Source organism: Boleophthalmus pectinirostris, unplaced genomic scaffold (assembly GCF_026225935.1).
Source record: "Boleophthalmus pectinirostris isolate CB_2022bp ecotype Guang Dong unplaced genomic scaffold, ASM2622593v1 HiC_scaffold_14, whole genome shotgun sequence".
Taxonomy (NCBI): Eukaryota; Metazoa; Chordata; class Actinopteri; order Gobiiformes; family Gobiidae; genus Boleophthalmus; species Boleophthalmus pectinirostris.
Window position 1 is genome coordinate 169,778 of NW_026571047.1, and position 13,482 is coordinate 183,259.

General features: G+C 40.0%; 1 protein-coding gene across 1 annotated transcript in view; it reads right to left on the reverse strand.

The window, feature by feature from the left end:
• Positions 1-8,103: 8,103 nt before the first annotated feature.
• The window catches only part of myocd (myocardin), a 238,826-nt gene continuing 233,447 nt past the window's right edge, over positions 8,104-13,482 (reverse strand). The window contains 3 exon segments of the mRNA XM_055150459.1: positions 8,104-10,330; positions 12,178-12,235; positions 13,398-13,481. Of these exon segments, the coding sequence (XP_055006434.1) occupies positions 9,906-10,330; positions 12,178-12,235; positions 13,398-13,481 (567 nt within the window). The 3' untranslated portion in view covers positions 8,104-9,905.

A 13,482-nucleotide genomic window follows, 5' to 3' on the forward strand; every position in this document is an offset into this window, starting at 1 on the left:
TGGATGGGGTTTGAGGTCCTTTCACTTACATTGTGATTTTCGTTATGCAGACACGTGGGATGCCTTCCTTTGCAAATGTCACAAGTGTGGCGATGATGACACCCTTTGGCATTGTTACCTACTTTTAAGCACCCATAACACAGTTTATTGTTTTTGACAAAAGTCCGCTTTTCTTCAAGAGCCTTTTCCTGAAACTTTGAGCACTTTGAAAGTTGATGTGTCTCATCTTTACAAAACATGCAGGGTACTTTTAACCTTATGTTGTTTGACCTTGTTTTATCAGTGTGTACAGTGGCTTGTGTTGTAAAAACTTGAGTTGTGGATCTATTTGATTTAATTTCTCTTGTGTTTCTTTTCTCTTGGACTGAGCTACATGAATGTAAGGCATATGATGAGGTCACTGGGTTACATGCTATCTCTGCCTCAACTGACAGAAATTCTGCAAAATCCTTAAAAGATGGAAATTCTTTACCTTCCATAAGAGCAGTTGTGACTTGTCGATTCCAGCGATTTGCAAGCCATTCAGGAACTTTCTGCAACAACTTTTGGTTTTCCTCACAGTCACTTAGTATTTCTAGGCTCTTTACATATGGCATTGCTTGAAGACAGGCCATTAGGAAATCTGAAAATGTCCTTAAACCTTCTGCATCCTTTGAGTAAATTTTTGGCCACTTTGACAGCTTATCTCTAAAAGCTCTTTGGATAACGAAGGGCTGACCATAACGTTGGTCAAGCCTTTTCCATGCATCTTTGTATGCCTCTTCATCACTGCGATAAAATGTGCCTTCAAGACATTTTTGTGCTGGGCCTGTAATATATCTTTTCATCAAATGTAGTTTATCAGCAGATGAAATACCTTTGCAATCCACAAGTGAGATGAATGACGCCTTCCATTCGATGTAGGTGATTGGATCTCCGCTGAACACATTGGGCATTGGCACTGGGATTCTGTTTATGGCTATGCTGTCTTGAATAGCTTGGGCCAACTGGGAAATAACAATTTGAGGGTTTGGTTGATGCACAGGGTTGTACATGGGAAATAATAGGTCATTGTGCTGCATGAGTGGTTGAAATAAGCCTGTAGATGGTGCTGGTGGTACATGTGTCAAGTTGTGGTTGACAGAGAGCGGTATATTGCGCTGTGACATAACCTGACTGTCTGTGTCCACTTTCATTTCTTTGTCATAAATCTGTAGCTTTGCACGAGCAGCTTGCATTTCCTTTTCAGCCCTTAAACGTTCAAGTTTAGATTTCTGTGCATCTAATTCCCTCTTGTGTTGCTCTTCCATGTCCCTTATTTTCTCCTTTTGTGTAATTTCCTCTTGCGCGATTTTATACTGCGCTTCCTTTGCGGCTAATTCTGCAGCCGCATCAATTCTCTTGGCTGCTATGCTTAAAGTTTCTCACTGCCGACCGATACCTGAATGTGAGGCAGTACCATAGATCACAGGTGTCAAACATAAGGCCCGGGGGCCAGATCTGGCCCTCCACTACTGTTAATGTGGCCCTTGGGTGATTTTCTACTAAAATATTTTAAATGTTGAAATTGATTTTTTCTTAAAATTTCAGGTTGTTCATAATATTATAATATTATAATAAGAAAGAGTTCATCAATTAAAAAAGATTTCTGTAATAGATTTGTGTTTCTCTGCACAAATATTTGAATTTATTTTTATTTTTGGGGTTTATATGCCATGAGTTTTCTGATCTGGCCCCTTTGGGATCAAAGTAGGTTGGATACGGCCCCCGGACCAAAATGAGTTTGACACCCCTGGTATAGATGGATCGGGCATGTTCGTGAGCTAAGAGTTGGTGAAGTCGCTGCCTTTCTCTTTCTGCATCATATTCATCTATTGCCGCTAAACGCTCAAAAACAATTTTCATAATGTTTTTAGTTACGGCTTCACAAGAGTCCATTTTATGCCTTATATCAGGAGATGCTGTAGTACGATCTCTTATTTCACTGTATGCTTTCATCATGTCGTTCATTGCCTTTTCAATATCATCTGCCATTACTTGGTGTCTGGTAAGTCATTCTTTAAATATTCTCTATACTTTCTGATTGGCTTTTCCATTGTTCATAAATACTTAGCAGTTTTCTCTCTTTCTTTTAATCAGTTCTTCTCTGTGATAGACAAGCATTTTTTCTGTGGGCACACTAGATCAGCTGTTGGTTCCATTTTACGTTGCAGTTCAGCTAATTGTCTTTCCATATATTCTAATTCGTCCTTTAATTCTTGTCTTGACATGCTCTCGGTATTTGCTTGGTGTAACAAAGCTCTCTTTTCCTTTATATCCATTTGTAATTTGTGTATTTGCACTTCTTTATCCTCCATTATCAGTGTAGATGTCTTTCACCGTATCCGTTAACTGTTGTCCGCTGCTTGATTCCACAGGCAGCTCGGTGTAGCGAGTGGAGGTAAAGCTCTTACATATCCCTCTGAATGAAGACTTGACTTGAACTGGCGATTTTTAGATTTAATGTCAATAAATCCTTCAAATCTGCCATAAGAGCTTTGTGCCTCTTCAGCTAAACAAAAAACTTAGAAAAATACCAAAAATGATATGTGTACATTTGCTCCGCAACGTTTTCTCCCCTCTCAGACAAACATAAACCTTTCAAAATAAAAGCGCCAAACACAAATGCGCAAGTCAATGGTCAACAACAGAACATGGTACAACACAAAAAACAATCATAAAAAGTCACAAGAGATTTCAACAAGATAAATTATACCACAGGTTATTTACATATATATTAATATGCAAATTAGAAGGCTTAGAACTCCATCTTGGTAAACAAAATATTCTGAATCAGCACCCCCAAATTATGTAAAATTTACAGACTTTTCCTCAAATTTGCTGTTAGGACTTCTCTTCTGTAAAAATACTCCTAGTCTAAATCCATGGACAAGTTATTCATGGTGACCCAGTGTTAACACTAAGTATATTAAGTATTAATAAGAATGCATTGTCTTGGACTTGACACTCAAAGATACATTTACAGTACATTATTCCTTCCAAACTCATTGTGATAAGCTCCTATTGTAGCCACAACCGCCCTAACTGATGGAAGTGAGGCTGCCACTCTGCAATTTTGCCAGTCTCCCACCACCAACACTCTCACATACACCATATTCATACCAAGCAATGTGGGTGAAGTGTCACAAGGACACAATGACAGAAAGCACTGGTCTGTGTAAAAACCAGGTTTGATGGATGAGCACTGTAGAGCCACTGTGGCAACTAGTATTGCAGTGGTCTCCTATCGATCACTAACCCTACCCTGTGCTGTTGAGCTCCTGAGATCTGACCAGATCAGGTTTTGACAAGTTCTTATAGCTGAAAAGCTAGTCCAAAATTAAAGTTGCACTATGTAACTTTTCTGATAAAAAGACCAACAGCTTCTTGCCTCCATGGAGATTCTATAACTTTTGGAGTGTTCCACTGTATGGCATTATACAAATATAGGGTGACCATATTTCCGTTTGTGAAAACCCGGACACCTTTTGGGGGGAATCTTCAGTTTGTTACATAAAGAAGGAGGAAAATAACACAAGAACGACAGCAGCAATAAGTTTTAAGAAGGAAGTAAAAAGGGTTGCACCTGTCCTGTCTGAGAAAAGTGTATAAAGTGTGTGCTGAGGGGTTTTACAGCCTTAAAACAGATAGAATAATTGTAAAATATAAAGTTGACTACTTCGCGGATTTCACCTATCGCGGGTTATTTTTAGAACATAACCCCCACGATAAACAAGGGACCACTGTACTCTCACCTCACAACCTGTGCACATGACCTCCCACTTGTCCCGACCGAGACGGAAAATGGAGAATTTCTTGTACAAGTCATTGTTAAATGCGCATTTGTGCTTCGGTATATTGCAGACTGACCGACTGTTTGTGTCTCGCTCCTTCTGAGTCACAGATGCTACAAAATACGCTCAGTTTAATGCCCCCAATGAACGGTACTGAAAACCCGGACATTTGCATCACTTTATAAAAAAAAACCCGGACACCCCGGACATGACGCAAAATACGGACATGTCCGGGGAAAAACGGACGTTTGGTCACCCTAGTTTAACTTTCTGCATTTTCAAAACAATAAAACGTCACATGTTGATCATTAATATTATTAATCCCCAATATCTGGGTTTCACGTGACGTCACAGGGCTACGTTTGTCAGCACGCAAAATCAGATGGAGGGCAGGAAGTGAACTGACTGGAGGAAAATGCCAGTGTGTTGTGTAGTTTATGGCTGTGCCAATCGTTCTAACCGAGAGAAGGAAAAGTGATTTTTTTTGGAGTACCGAATATAGTCGTCCACAAAGGTCAGAAATGGGAAAAGCTGACAGAAAAACGCCATAAAAAGTGGATTACAAACCTGTTTGCGGTCGGGAGGAGCAATTCACTAATGCTCGTGTCTGCAGTGACCACTTCAACAAAGCTAAATTGTTTTTTGTGGTTTACCTAAACATAAACGAAGCATTAACAACTAACGGCTAACGACGTTTGTTGACATTAAATAGTTGCCGATACACTGCAGTTTTTCCATTACAGTCTATACACATAAAATAAGAGAAACACTCAGCCCGGCGAAGACCAAATGATAATCATCATTTAGGCGTTTTGCACCAAGGTTGAGGACCCATCCACTGACAAAAAAAGTTCTATGCCTCCAAACTTTTGTACGCCTTCATCTCTGGTGTAGAACGATGTCTGAAGAGCTAAATAGTTCGTGATATCCTCTGCCTCGATTGTTGGCAAATCTTTTAATTTGGTTGAAAATTCTCACATTTTCAATGAGATTGGGTCATGCCCAATATATTTGTCGACTAACTGCTCGTACCTTTGTCTTGCTACTGGCAAGGGGACACAGGGGTGTCAAACTCATTTTGGTCCGGGGGCCGTATCCAACTTGCTTTGATCCCAAAGGGGCCGGATCAGAAAACTCATGGCATATAAACCCCAAAAATAGCAATAAGTTCATATTTGTGCAGAGAAACGCAAATCTATTACAGAAATCTTTTTTAATTGATGAACTCTTTCTTTTACAAAATATTATAATATGATGAACAACCTGAAACTTTAAGAAAAATGCAACTTCAACACAATGTTTTAACATTAACTTGTATGTAAATAGGAATTAGTCCATTTTTCTTGTAAAATCCTGCACTCTGCTCCACTTTTCTCATTTTGGACATTTTGCTGATGAGGGTGTCACGGTCAACAGTCAAAACGATCGTCCTTTAAGAGCGTTTGGAAAGAGACAAGTCTTCATTTGTGCTGCTCTGGTGGGAGGGGCCACGTACAGAGACGCTGGAGACGCTGCTGTGATAAACACCACAGAAAATTAACAATATTTTAATAGAAAATATAATTAAAATATTTTTGTAGAAAATCAGCTGAGGGCCAGATTTCTTGGAGGGCCGAATCTGACCCTGTTATGTTTGACACCCGTGCTCTAAATCCTTACAATAAGAACTCTTCTCCATATCTGTGTTCTCCAGTGCCATGTTTGTCTTCACTTCCTGCCCTCCACCTGAAATTCGCGCATCATCGTGATCACGTGACTGAAACCCTCCTATAGAAGTAAAATTCCTGTTCACTTTTCATACCATGAAAATTAAATGAATGAACCAGCCAGACGTCCTTTAGCAGTGAATCATTTATTGCTCTGTTCTGGATACAGGGAGTCTCGTCGTGTCTACAGCGGACTGCAGCTCTGTGGCCAAGCAACAAGCTCCTGTCAGGGTGACGCTATGCTAATGCTAATGCTATTGCTAACTCAGACTCAGATGACAATTAAAAACAGCAGACGTCCATGGACCAGAGGCACATACTTGTAGGACATTCATCCACGCACTTGGCAGCTCTGAGAAGCAAACAGGAAGTCCAAGTTTTGGTCAAACAACACTGAGTGAACACACATATTTAAGTGAAGGCACAGTATTCACAGTAAGTACAGGTCAAATATATTACATTTCATACGGTCAAGTGCTAGTACTGGGCAGGTGTATAGGCTTTTTAAGGAGACATCTCAACTTTTTCCTTTGTACATGTTTTTCGGGGTACATGTTTAAATCTGCACTATGATTTTTTATTTATTTTTTATTTTTTTCCTGGAAGAGGGTACTATACATTGGAATGTTCTACAGTATGACATTTGAAGTGGAACACCTAAAATCCACCCACAACTGCATTTCAAATAGAGCTGCAAAAACTGGGCAGCACCTGGAGGACTAAAGGGGAGAGTGACGGAGGAGGAAAGACGGGATCTGAAGGACTAAAGGGGAGAGTGACGGGGCATGAGGGGCGGGGTCTGAAGGACTAAAGGGGAGAGTGACGGGGGAGGAAAGGCAGGGTCTGGAGGACTAAAGGGGAGAGTGAGGGGGGAGGAAAGGCAGGGTCTAAAGGACTAAAGGGGAGAGTGACGGGGGAGGAAAGGCGGGGTCTGAAGGACTAAAGGGGAGAGTGACGGGGCATGAGGGGCGGGGTCTGAGGGACTAAAGGGGAGAGTGACGGGGGAGGAAAGGCGGGGTCTGAAGGACTAAAGGGGAGAGTGACGGGGCATGAGGGGCGGGGTCTGAAGGACTAAAGGGGGAGAGTGACGGAGGAGGACAGGCGGGGTCTGAAGGACTAAAGGGGAGAGTGAAGGGACGCGAGGGGGGGGGTCTGAAGGACTAAAGGGGAGAGTGACGGGGGAGGAAAGGCGGGGTCTGAAGGACTAAAGGGGAGAGTAACGGGTGAGGAAAGGCGGGGTCTGAAGGACTAAAGGGGAGAGTGACGGGGGAGGAAAGGCGGGGTCTGAGGGACTAAAGGGGAGAGTGACGGGGGAGGAAAGGCGGGGTCTGAAGAACCAAAGGAGAGAGTGACGGGGCACAAGGGGCGGGGTCTGAAGGACTAAAGGGGAGAGTGACGGGGCATGAGGGGCGGGGTCTGAAGGACTAAAGGGGGGAGCAAGGGGGGGTGGAGGGGTGGTAGATAATATTATTAAAACACCATGCCCAATTTAGTTGAAAAAGAAAAGTTGAATTAGTGCATAATTCCACCTTTACATATTTATCTCTATTTGAAACAAGTGGATCATGCCATCAGGCCAAGTCACAGGTCAGATCTGTGGCGAGGCAACCTTGCTTGCAGTATGCATGTTTTCCAAGTTTTTTTATTTTTATTTTTATGTATTCGTCATCTCCACTGAACTGATGTAAATTCTTAGTATTTAATTTTTTACTTTAACCCATACTGCGGAACATTCCAAGGACTGCCCCTACTTACTACTCAAGAGAAGCAAAATATACCACAATTCAAATGCTCAACAACCGTTGCAATTCTGGGTTATCAAAATGAGACATGGTTTGGTTCCAAATGGTTTGACAGGGCTTTGAACAAAATAGGACAGCAAGCATCTCCAGGCTTAGTTAAAGGTAAGATCTGTGGAGAGGTAAGCTCACTCACAGTAAGAATGCATGTTTTCTAAGGTGTTTAAACAACACATAATTATTAAGAAATACCTATATTTTGGTCCATCTATTTGGTGAAGCTGTAGAGCTAAGAAGAGCTCCTACGTGTTTTGAAAGCCTATACCAAGGATTATTCACCTTAAACCGAGTGTTCATATGGAACAGGTATCAGATAAAATACAACAGACAAAAACAGAAAATGTCTCCTTTAAACACCCTAGCAAAATGGTTCCTGACTTTGTAGTAACATGGGGTTTGGTGGCCATAGGAATGTCAGTATAAATATAGGCTCACAATAAGAATAAATAAAGGTGACAAAGGGTACACTTTAAAATGTTAAACACAAAGTCGTAACAATAGAGATGTTCAAATCATTTGTGGTTCAGCAAACTGAAAAAAAAAAAAAAAAAAAAAAACTTGAATTCAGAATTTACATTTGAGTACTTTTAACTAGTTTGGATCAGAAGGCCCAAAAATGTGATTTAATACTTACATTTTGCATAAAAATTATAACATTTTGAATTAAATGTTTTTTGTTTTTGTTTGTTTCAAGTGCAATTTTTAGTTTTTAGAAAAGTTTTTAGAAAATAAATAAATAAAATGATAAATCAGTCAAAAAAAATGCTTTCAACAATTTCAACATTTTAGTCCCAAATTTAAGTTGCACTATGTAACTTTTCTGATGAAAGACCAACAACTTCTTGCCTCCATGGAGATTCTATAACTTTTCGAGTGTTCCACTGTATGGCATTAGACAAATACACAAGACATCATCAAACCAAGTTACAAGTCAGGTCTGTGGAGAGGCAACCACACTCACAGTAAAAACAATACAAATACTTGCAATTGAATTCATGTATGTTAGATAAGTTTAATACCATACTGTGGAACATTCACTCTCTATCTCTATGGTGACAGACACCCATTCGGAAAAGTTCCATGATGTACCTTTAAGCCTAGCAAGTATCTAAACTAGTCATCTCAAATGAATTCTAATTTTGAGACATGTAAATACATCTATTTCGTAATGCTTTTTGGAAATTTCATTGGATAAAATGAATAAGGCACATTTTCAGCAATAAGACATTAAAAAATACATTTCCCATAATGCAACTCGGTGGATAAACAAGCCAGTAAAAGTGAGTACAAAAATACATTCTTTTTACACACAAATTAGCAAAACGTGAAAAATGTGACCAAGCTAAAGGTGCAACGTGAGATCTTTGATTTTATATTTACAAAATCTGACAAACTGCGTACACACAACGCACTATTTATGATGTGTCCACGCGTCCCACTGCCGCACCTCCGGTTCACCTTGTGCTCCTTCAGATTTCCAGTCATAAAAATAAGTACAAGACCAAAAATGCAGATGGTTCACAGGCTGTCTTCAAGTTGAGGAGTAACACTGGTCTGGAGCATTAAAGGTACTGTAATTTGAAACATAAAGGAGACATATTTCACCAATCCACTGTTTTGGTCTTTAAAATATGCAAGAATGTTCCCTCATCAAAAACAAACATTGCAAACGGTAAATTTACGCAAGTACTTTTCAGACGCCATACTTTTGCTCCTACTTAAGTAATATATTGTACAGTATAACAGTACTCTTTACTTGAGTAAAAGCTGTGATTCCTCTTTCCACTGTGAGTAAGTCTAAAACTGACAAAAGCTTTCTGTTGACAATATGAAATGATTTCTGTTTCTAGTGAAAAAGAAAACTAAAGCAATGTCTGCTTCTGGTAAACTGGGACTAAACTAAACATGTGGTTGTAAACTCCATTCACAACCACATTTTAAATAGAGCTGCTAAACTGGGCAGTACTCGGGGGACTAAAGGGGAGACTGGGGGTGGGCTGGAGGATTAAAAAGAAGCTTGAGGGGTTTGTAATCAGGAACTTCTGGCTGTAATCAAGACAGTCTCTTGTGATGTCCCCAACTACTAGAAACTGGCAGCACACAGATTTAGATATGTGCTTATTTGTTTGTTTTACCAGAAAGAAGCAGATTTACCTAATTTGCACTGAAGTTTCTAAAACTGGAAAGAAACCATAGACAGTACAATTAAAACACAGTTTAGTAGCAAAAAAGAAGCAAATTTAGTGCACTTAAATAGTCAGATCAAGTTTAAAGTTTAGTGTCTGAAGATGTCTCGACTTTAAAAACAGAAAGGAGCTCCATGGAATTACGTCAGTATTACCCAACCTTAGTTTGTTTTGATGAGGATACAACATTGTAACATAACTCAAACGCTCAAAAGTATTACATGACTTGTGGATTCATTCTCAACATATGGCCAGTATCCAGCCAGGACAATAACAGAAACAACAGTATATAAAACCATAATGCCAGAGGTCACCTGGTCTGTAGCTCCCACTGAGTACCATCAAGTTCTCTGGTACTTCTAATAGAAGTCCATCACCAATGTAGCATCCAGCGGTGTTCCTTCACCAGTGGTCCAGGGGGAGGTCCATGGCGGCGCTCAGGCTCATGTCTGTCACATCCAGGAACTCGCTGGTGAAGACGCTGGGTGCAGTGGGCGGGGCTACACTGTACGTGTTGGCGGAGGTGGGTGGGGTCAGGTCCAGCCACTCCATGTTGTCCCAGGGAGCCTCACTAAAGGCCATGCTGAAGGCCACCCCCTGGAGCTCGGGTGCGGACAGCAGCAGCTTGTCCCCGACGTGGTGAGGTTGCCGGGGTTGAGCACTGTAGCCCTCCCCCTCCCCCTCCATGCTTCGGCCAATGGGAGTGCTCAGCAGCGTCTCCAGATGGCCCTCTGGCAGATGATTGGCTGGGTGGTCGTAGGGCAGCTGACCAGGCGGTGGGTGCTCGTAGTGCCGGTGGAACCTAGGCACCAGCAGACCCGGGCATCCTGCCGTCATGGGAGAGATATAGAAAGTTAAACAGAGATTGAATCCCTCTAACCTAGCAAGTTATACTTTATTTATACCCTAGATTTGACCTAATCTTTAAAAGCATATTACAGACATAGATATATACTAAGATAGTGCAAAAATATTGACATATTGTGAAACTTGGGGATACAGTATCGATATTGTGGGCTAATATATTTATTGTCCAGTTGCATTTTGAAAATTACTAATCAATCTACCAAACCTAATTTCCTTTATTTATGTGATAATTTTACATAAAAAATGTAGATATAGTAACATATATAGTTTTATTTGTATAGTAAATAATACAAAAAAAAAAAAAAAAGTAAAAGAAATGCAGATATTTTTGAGTTAAAAGCTACAACAGTCACAGGTCTGTTTCACCAAATGACACACTTTGTGTTACACATTTTGTGTATTCAAACATTTTTATTCTAAACTGGTTTATACTTTATCCATCAAAGAGAAATACAAGCCTCAGTAGTGCTCATACCAAGCACTGGTTTCAAATGTAATATTAAAAAAATTATAACATCGAATGACATCTAAAATTGTGGCATTTGTACTTCTTGTTACAAAAGCGTCAACAGCAAAAACTAAAAAGCCAAATCTGAGACTTGTTTCCACTTCAGAGTCCTGCAGTGTCCACAGAGTGATGTACGATATACATGATACACGAGAAAAGATCTCACATTATTGTTCAAAATGGCCCTTTAACATTTACTGAATGACATTGATGAAATGGGCTTTTGGAGACACCTTTATTTAAGGCATTTGATTTTAATAAATTTGTATAATTTTTGCAAACAAATGTTATTACTGATATTATTACCAGTTCTACGTGTGACCCATGTCACTGAATGAGATTCTGAAAAGTTTATGATATGTAATAAAAAAAAAAAAAAGGCAAACAAATGTTATCACTGATTCTACGTGTGACCCATGAATGACATTTCGATACTTTAAACCTATAATATTCTTTCAAATTTGGCTTATGCATATTGGTACAAATAAAGTGATATAAAACAAATCAATTAAGATAATTTAAACCTTCATATATTAATAACTAGAAAAATTGTGGCTTCTGGACATAAAAATGCCTACATCATGTTACTGACCCATGTACAGTTTATATTATACAGGTTATTCTAGTAATATTGCTTAGCTTTCCCTGGTTTGGCCATTTTGGAAAAGTTTTACTTCCTGCATGGACGTTTCCTTCCAGCGTTACTGTAAATAAGGTCTGAAGCTTTCCCAGATGACATGGTAGTTACTATCAGACCAAGCAATGTGACAAACTTAACAGTCAGAAAATGTGTTCCTTGTGCATAAATGGTCCCTGTATTTTGGATGGAATTTTGTATATAGATGGAATAATATAGGGTCGGTGAAATTTTTTTTTCCAAACCGTATTTGAATCTAGGCATATGGAAGAGGACCAGACCTGCATCAGACATTGCAGATGCTGACTGGCTAGTTCTAGTTTTTTATTACACTTTTACTCATGTTTTATGAAACTGCTTTCAAACAAATTAATCTAATCTATCAAATGCTTATGAGCAAATCTCTGAAGAAATATATGATAATGTACTGTATTCACTAAACTATAATAACTATCATCAAAAACTTGCCAAAGGCCGCATTAAAACCAAGGGCTGCCACCTGCCCAGATGCGGCATAAAAGGACTCCTCAGAACTCAGTGTTCCTGTTGTGTGTCTATGGTTGATGGTTTGTTTCAATCTGTTCTTTATGTCTTCTGGACACAGGCATGTCACAGAGAGGCTCCATAATTACAGTAATACAGCAGAAATGTACACTATTTACCTCCATTTTCTATAAGTACGTCCAACAGTTCGTCCATCTGCTGACTCCTGTTTAGCTGCTGGAGAGACACACAGGTTGAATACAAAGAGTCACCATGTTTTCCCACCAGTATTCAAGCACCATCCAGTGTTTGGTTTGTTCAGCACGAAGCTGGTGGAGAAGCTAGTGCAGATAGTGTAGTCTATTTCATCACAAAAATGACAGAAAGATGCAAAGGAACAAGTGAGTCACAGTGTAAGAGGCAAGGTGCACTCAAGCAGAAACCTGTCTATTTCCCTCAGATCCTTTTCCACCAAGACCTTGCTCAGTGCATACCCTGCACTACTTTCCCCAGCAGCAGAGGTGCTTTCTCACATGGAAACAGGAGAGGGTCTTCATGGTGCCCACCCAAACATGAACAACTGCAATGATAGCTGTAGAACGTTTTTTGTAGAAAGTTTTATGCCTCAAAAAATAAAAGCAGATCAAGCTTTAGTGTTGATTTTTGGGGAGATTTCAGTATTACAAAGCCACAGACATCAAGAATCAGCCTGAGCAAATACAATGCTTAACCATGTATACAATATCATGTTTGCTCTGCACTTCTTTGTCACTCTTTCAGAAGGTGGCACTCTGCTGACGACATCACATTTTAAAGCTCCTATATTACACAAAATTCTCTTATGACTTATGAGCTTTAAGCCATGTTAGAATGTTGCTACCTTCTCAAAAATATGTTTTTTTTTGTTTTGTTTCATTCACACTGAGTAATGCTGGTTTATTAGTTCGTCTGCATATCAAAAACTCAAAAGGCTCTGTTCCCCCTTGTGATGTTATGAAGTGGTAGTGTAGTGAGTAGCTCCTTTTACCTTTAGTTTAGCAGAGACTGGCAGTTCCAGAGATTAAATCATCCAAATGATTTTAGTGAAGGTGTATGGAGTTTAAAAACACAGTGGAGCACTTCCTGTGTTGACATCATAAGGTGTGTTTTCTTTTGAGAGAAGAACTCTAAATCTGCAGGGTTTTTAAACGTGTGTGAATGAAACAAAACACAACTCAGGGTGTGTTGTTGATGAGGAAATATCATTATAACAGACCAGAAAATAGACCAGAAAATATGGACTGTATGAATATTCTCTAAGCTGGACAGGAGGCGCACCGTGTGGGGATGAATGAAAGCTGGGTACAAAGCTGCTGAGTGGGTGTCAGTGGGTGGGCACTAGTGGATCATGGGGGGTTACCTGCTGGAGTGCCTCCTCGTAACAGGGAGGTTGACGCACAGAGTTACAGTGACACCTCTGACCAGCAGGGGGACATAGTGACCTC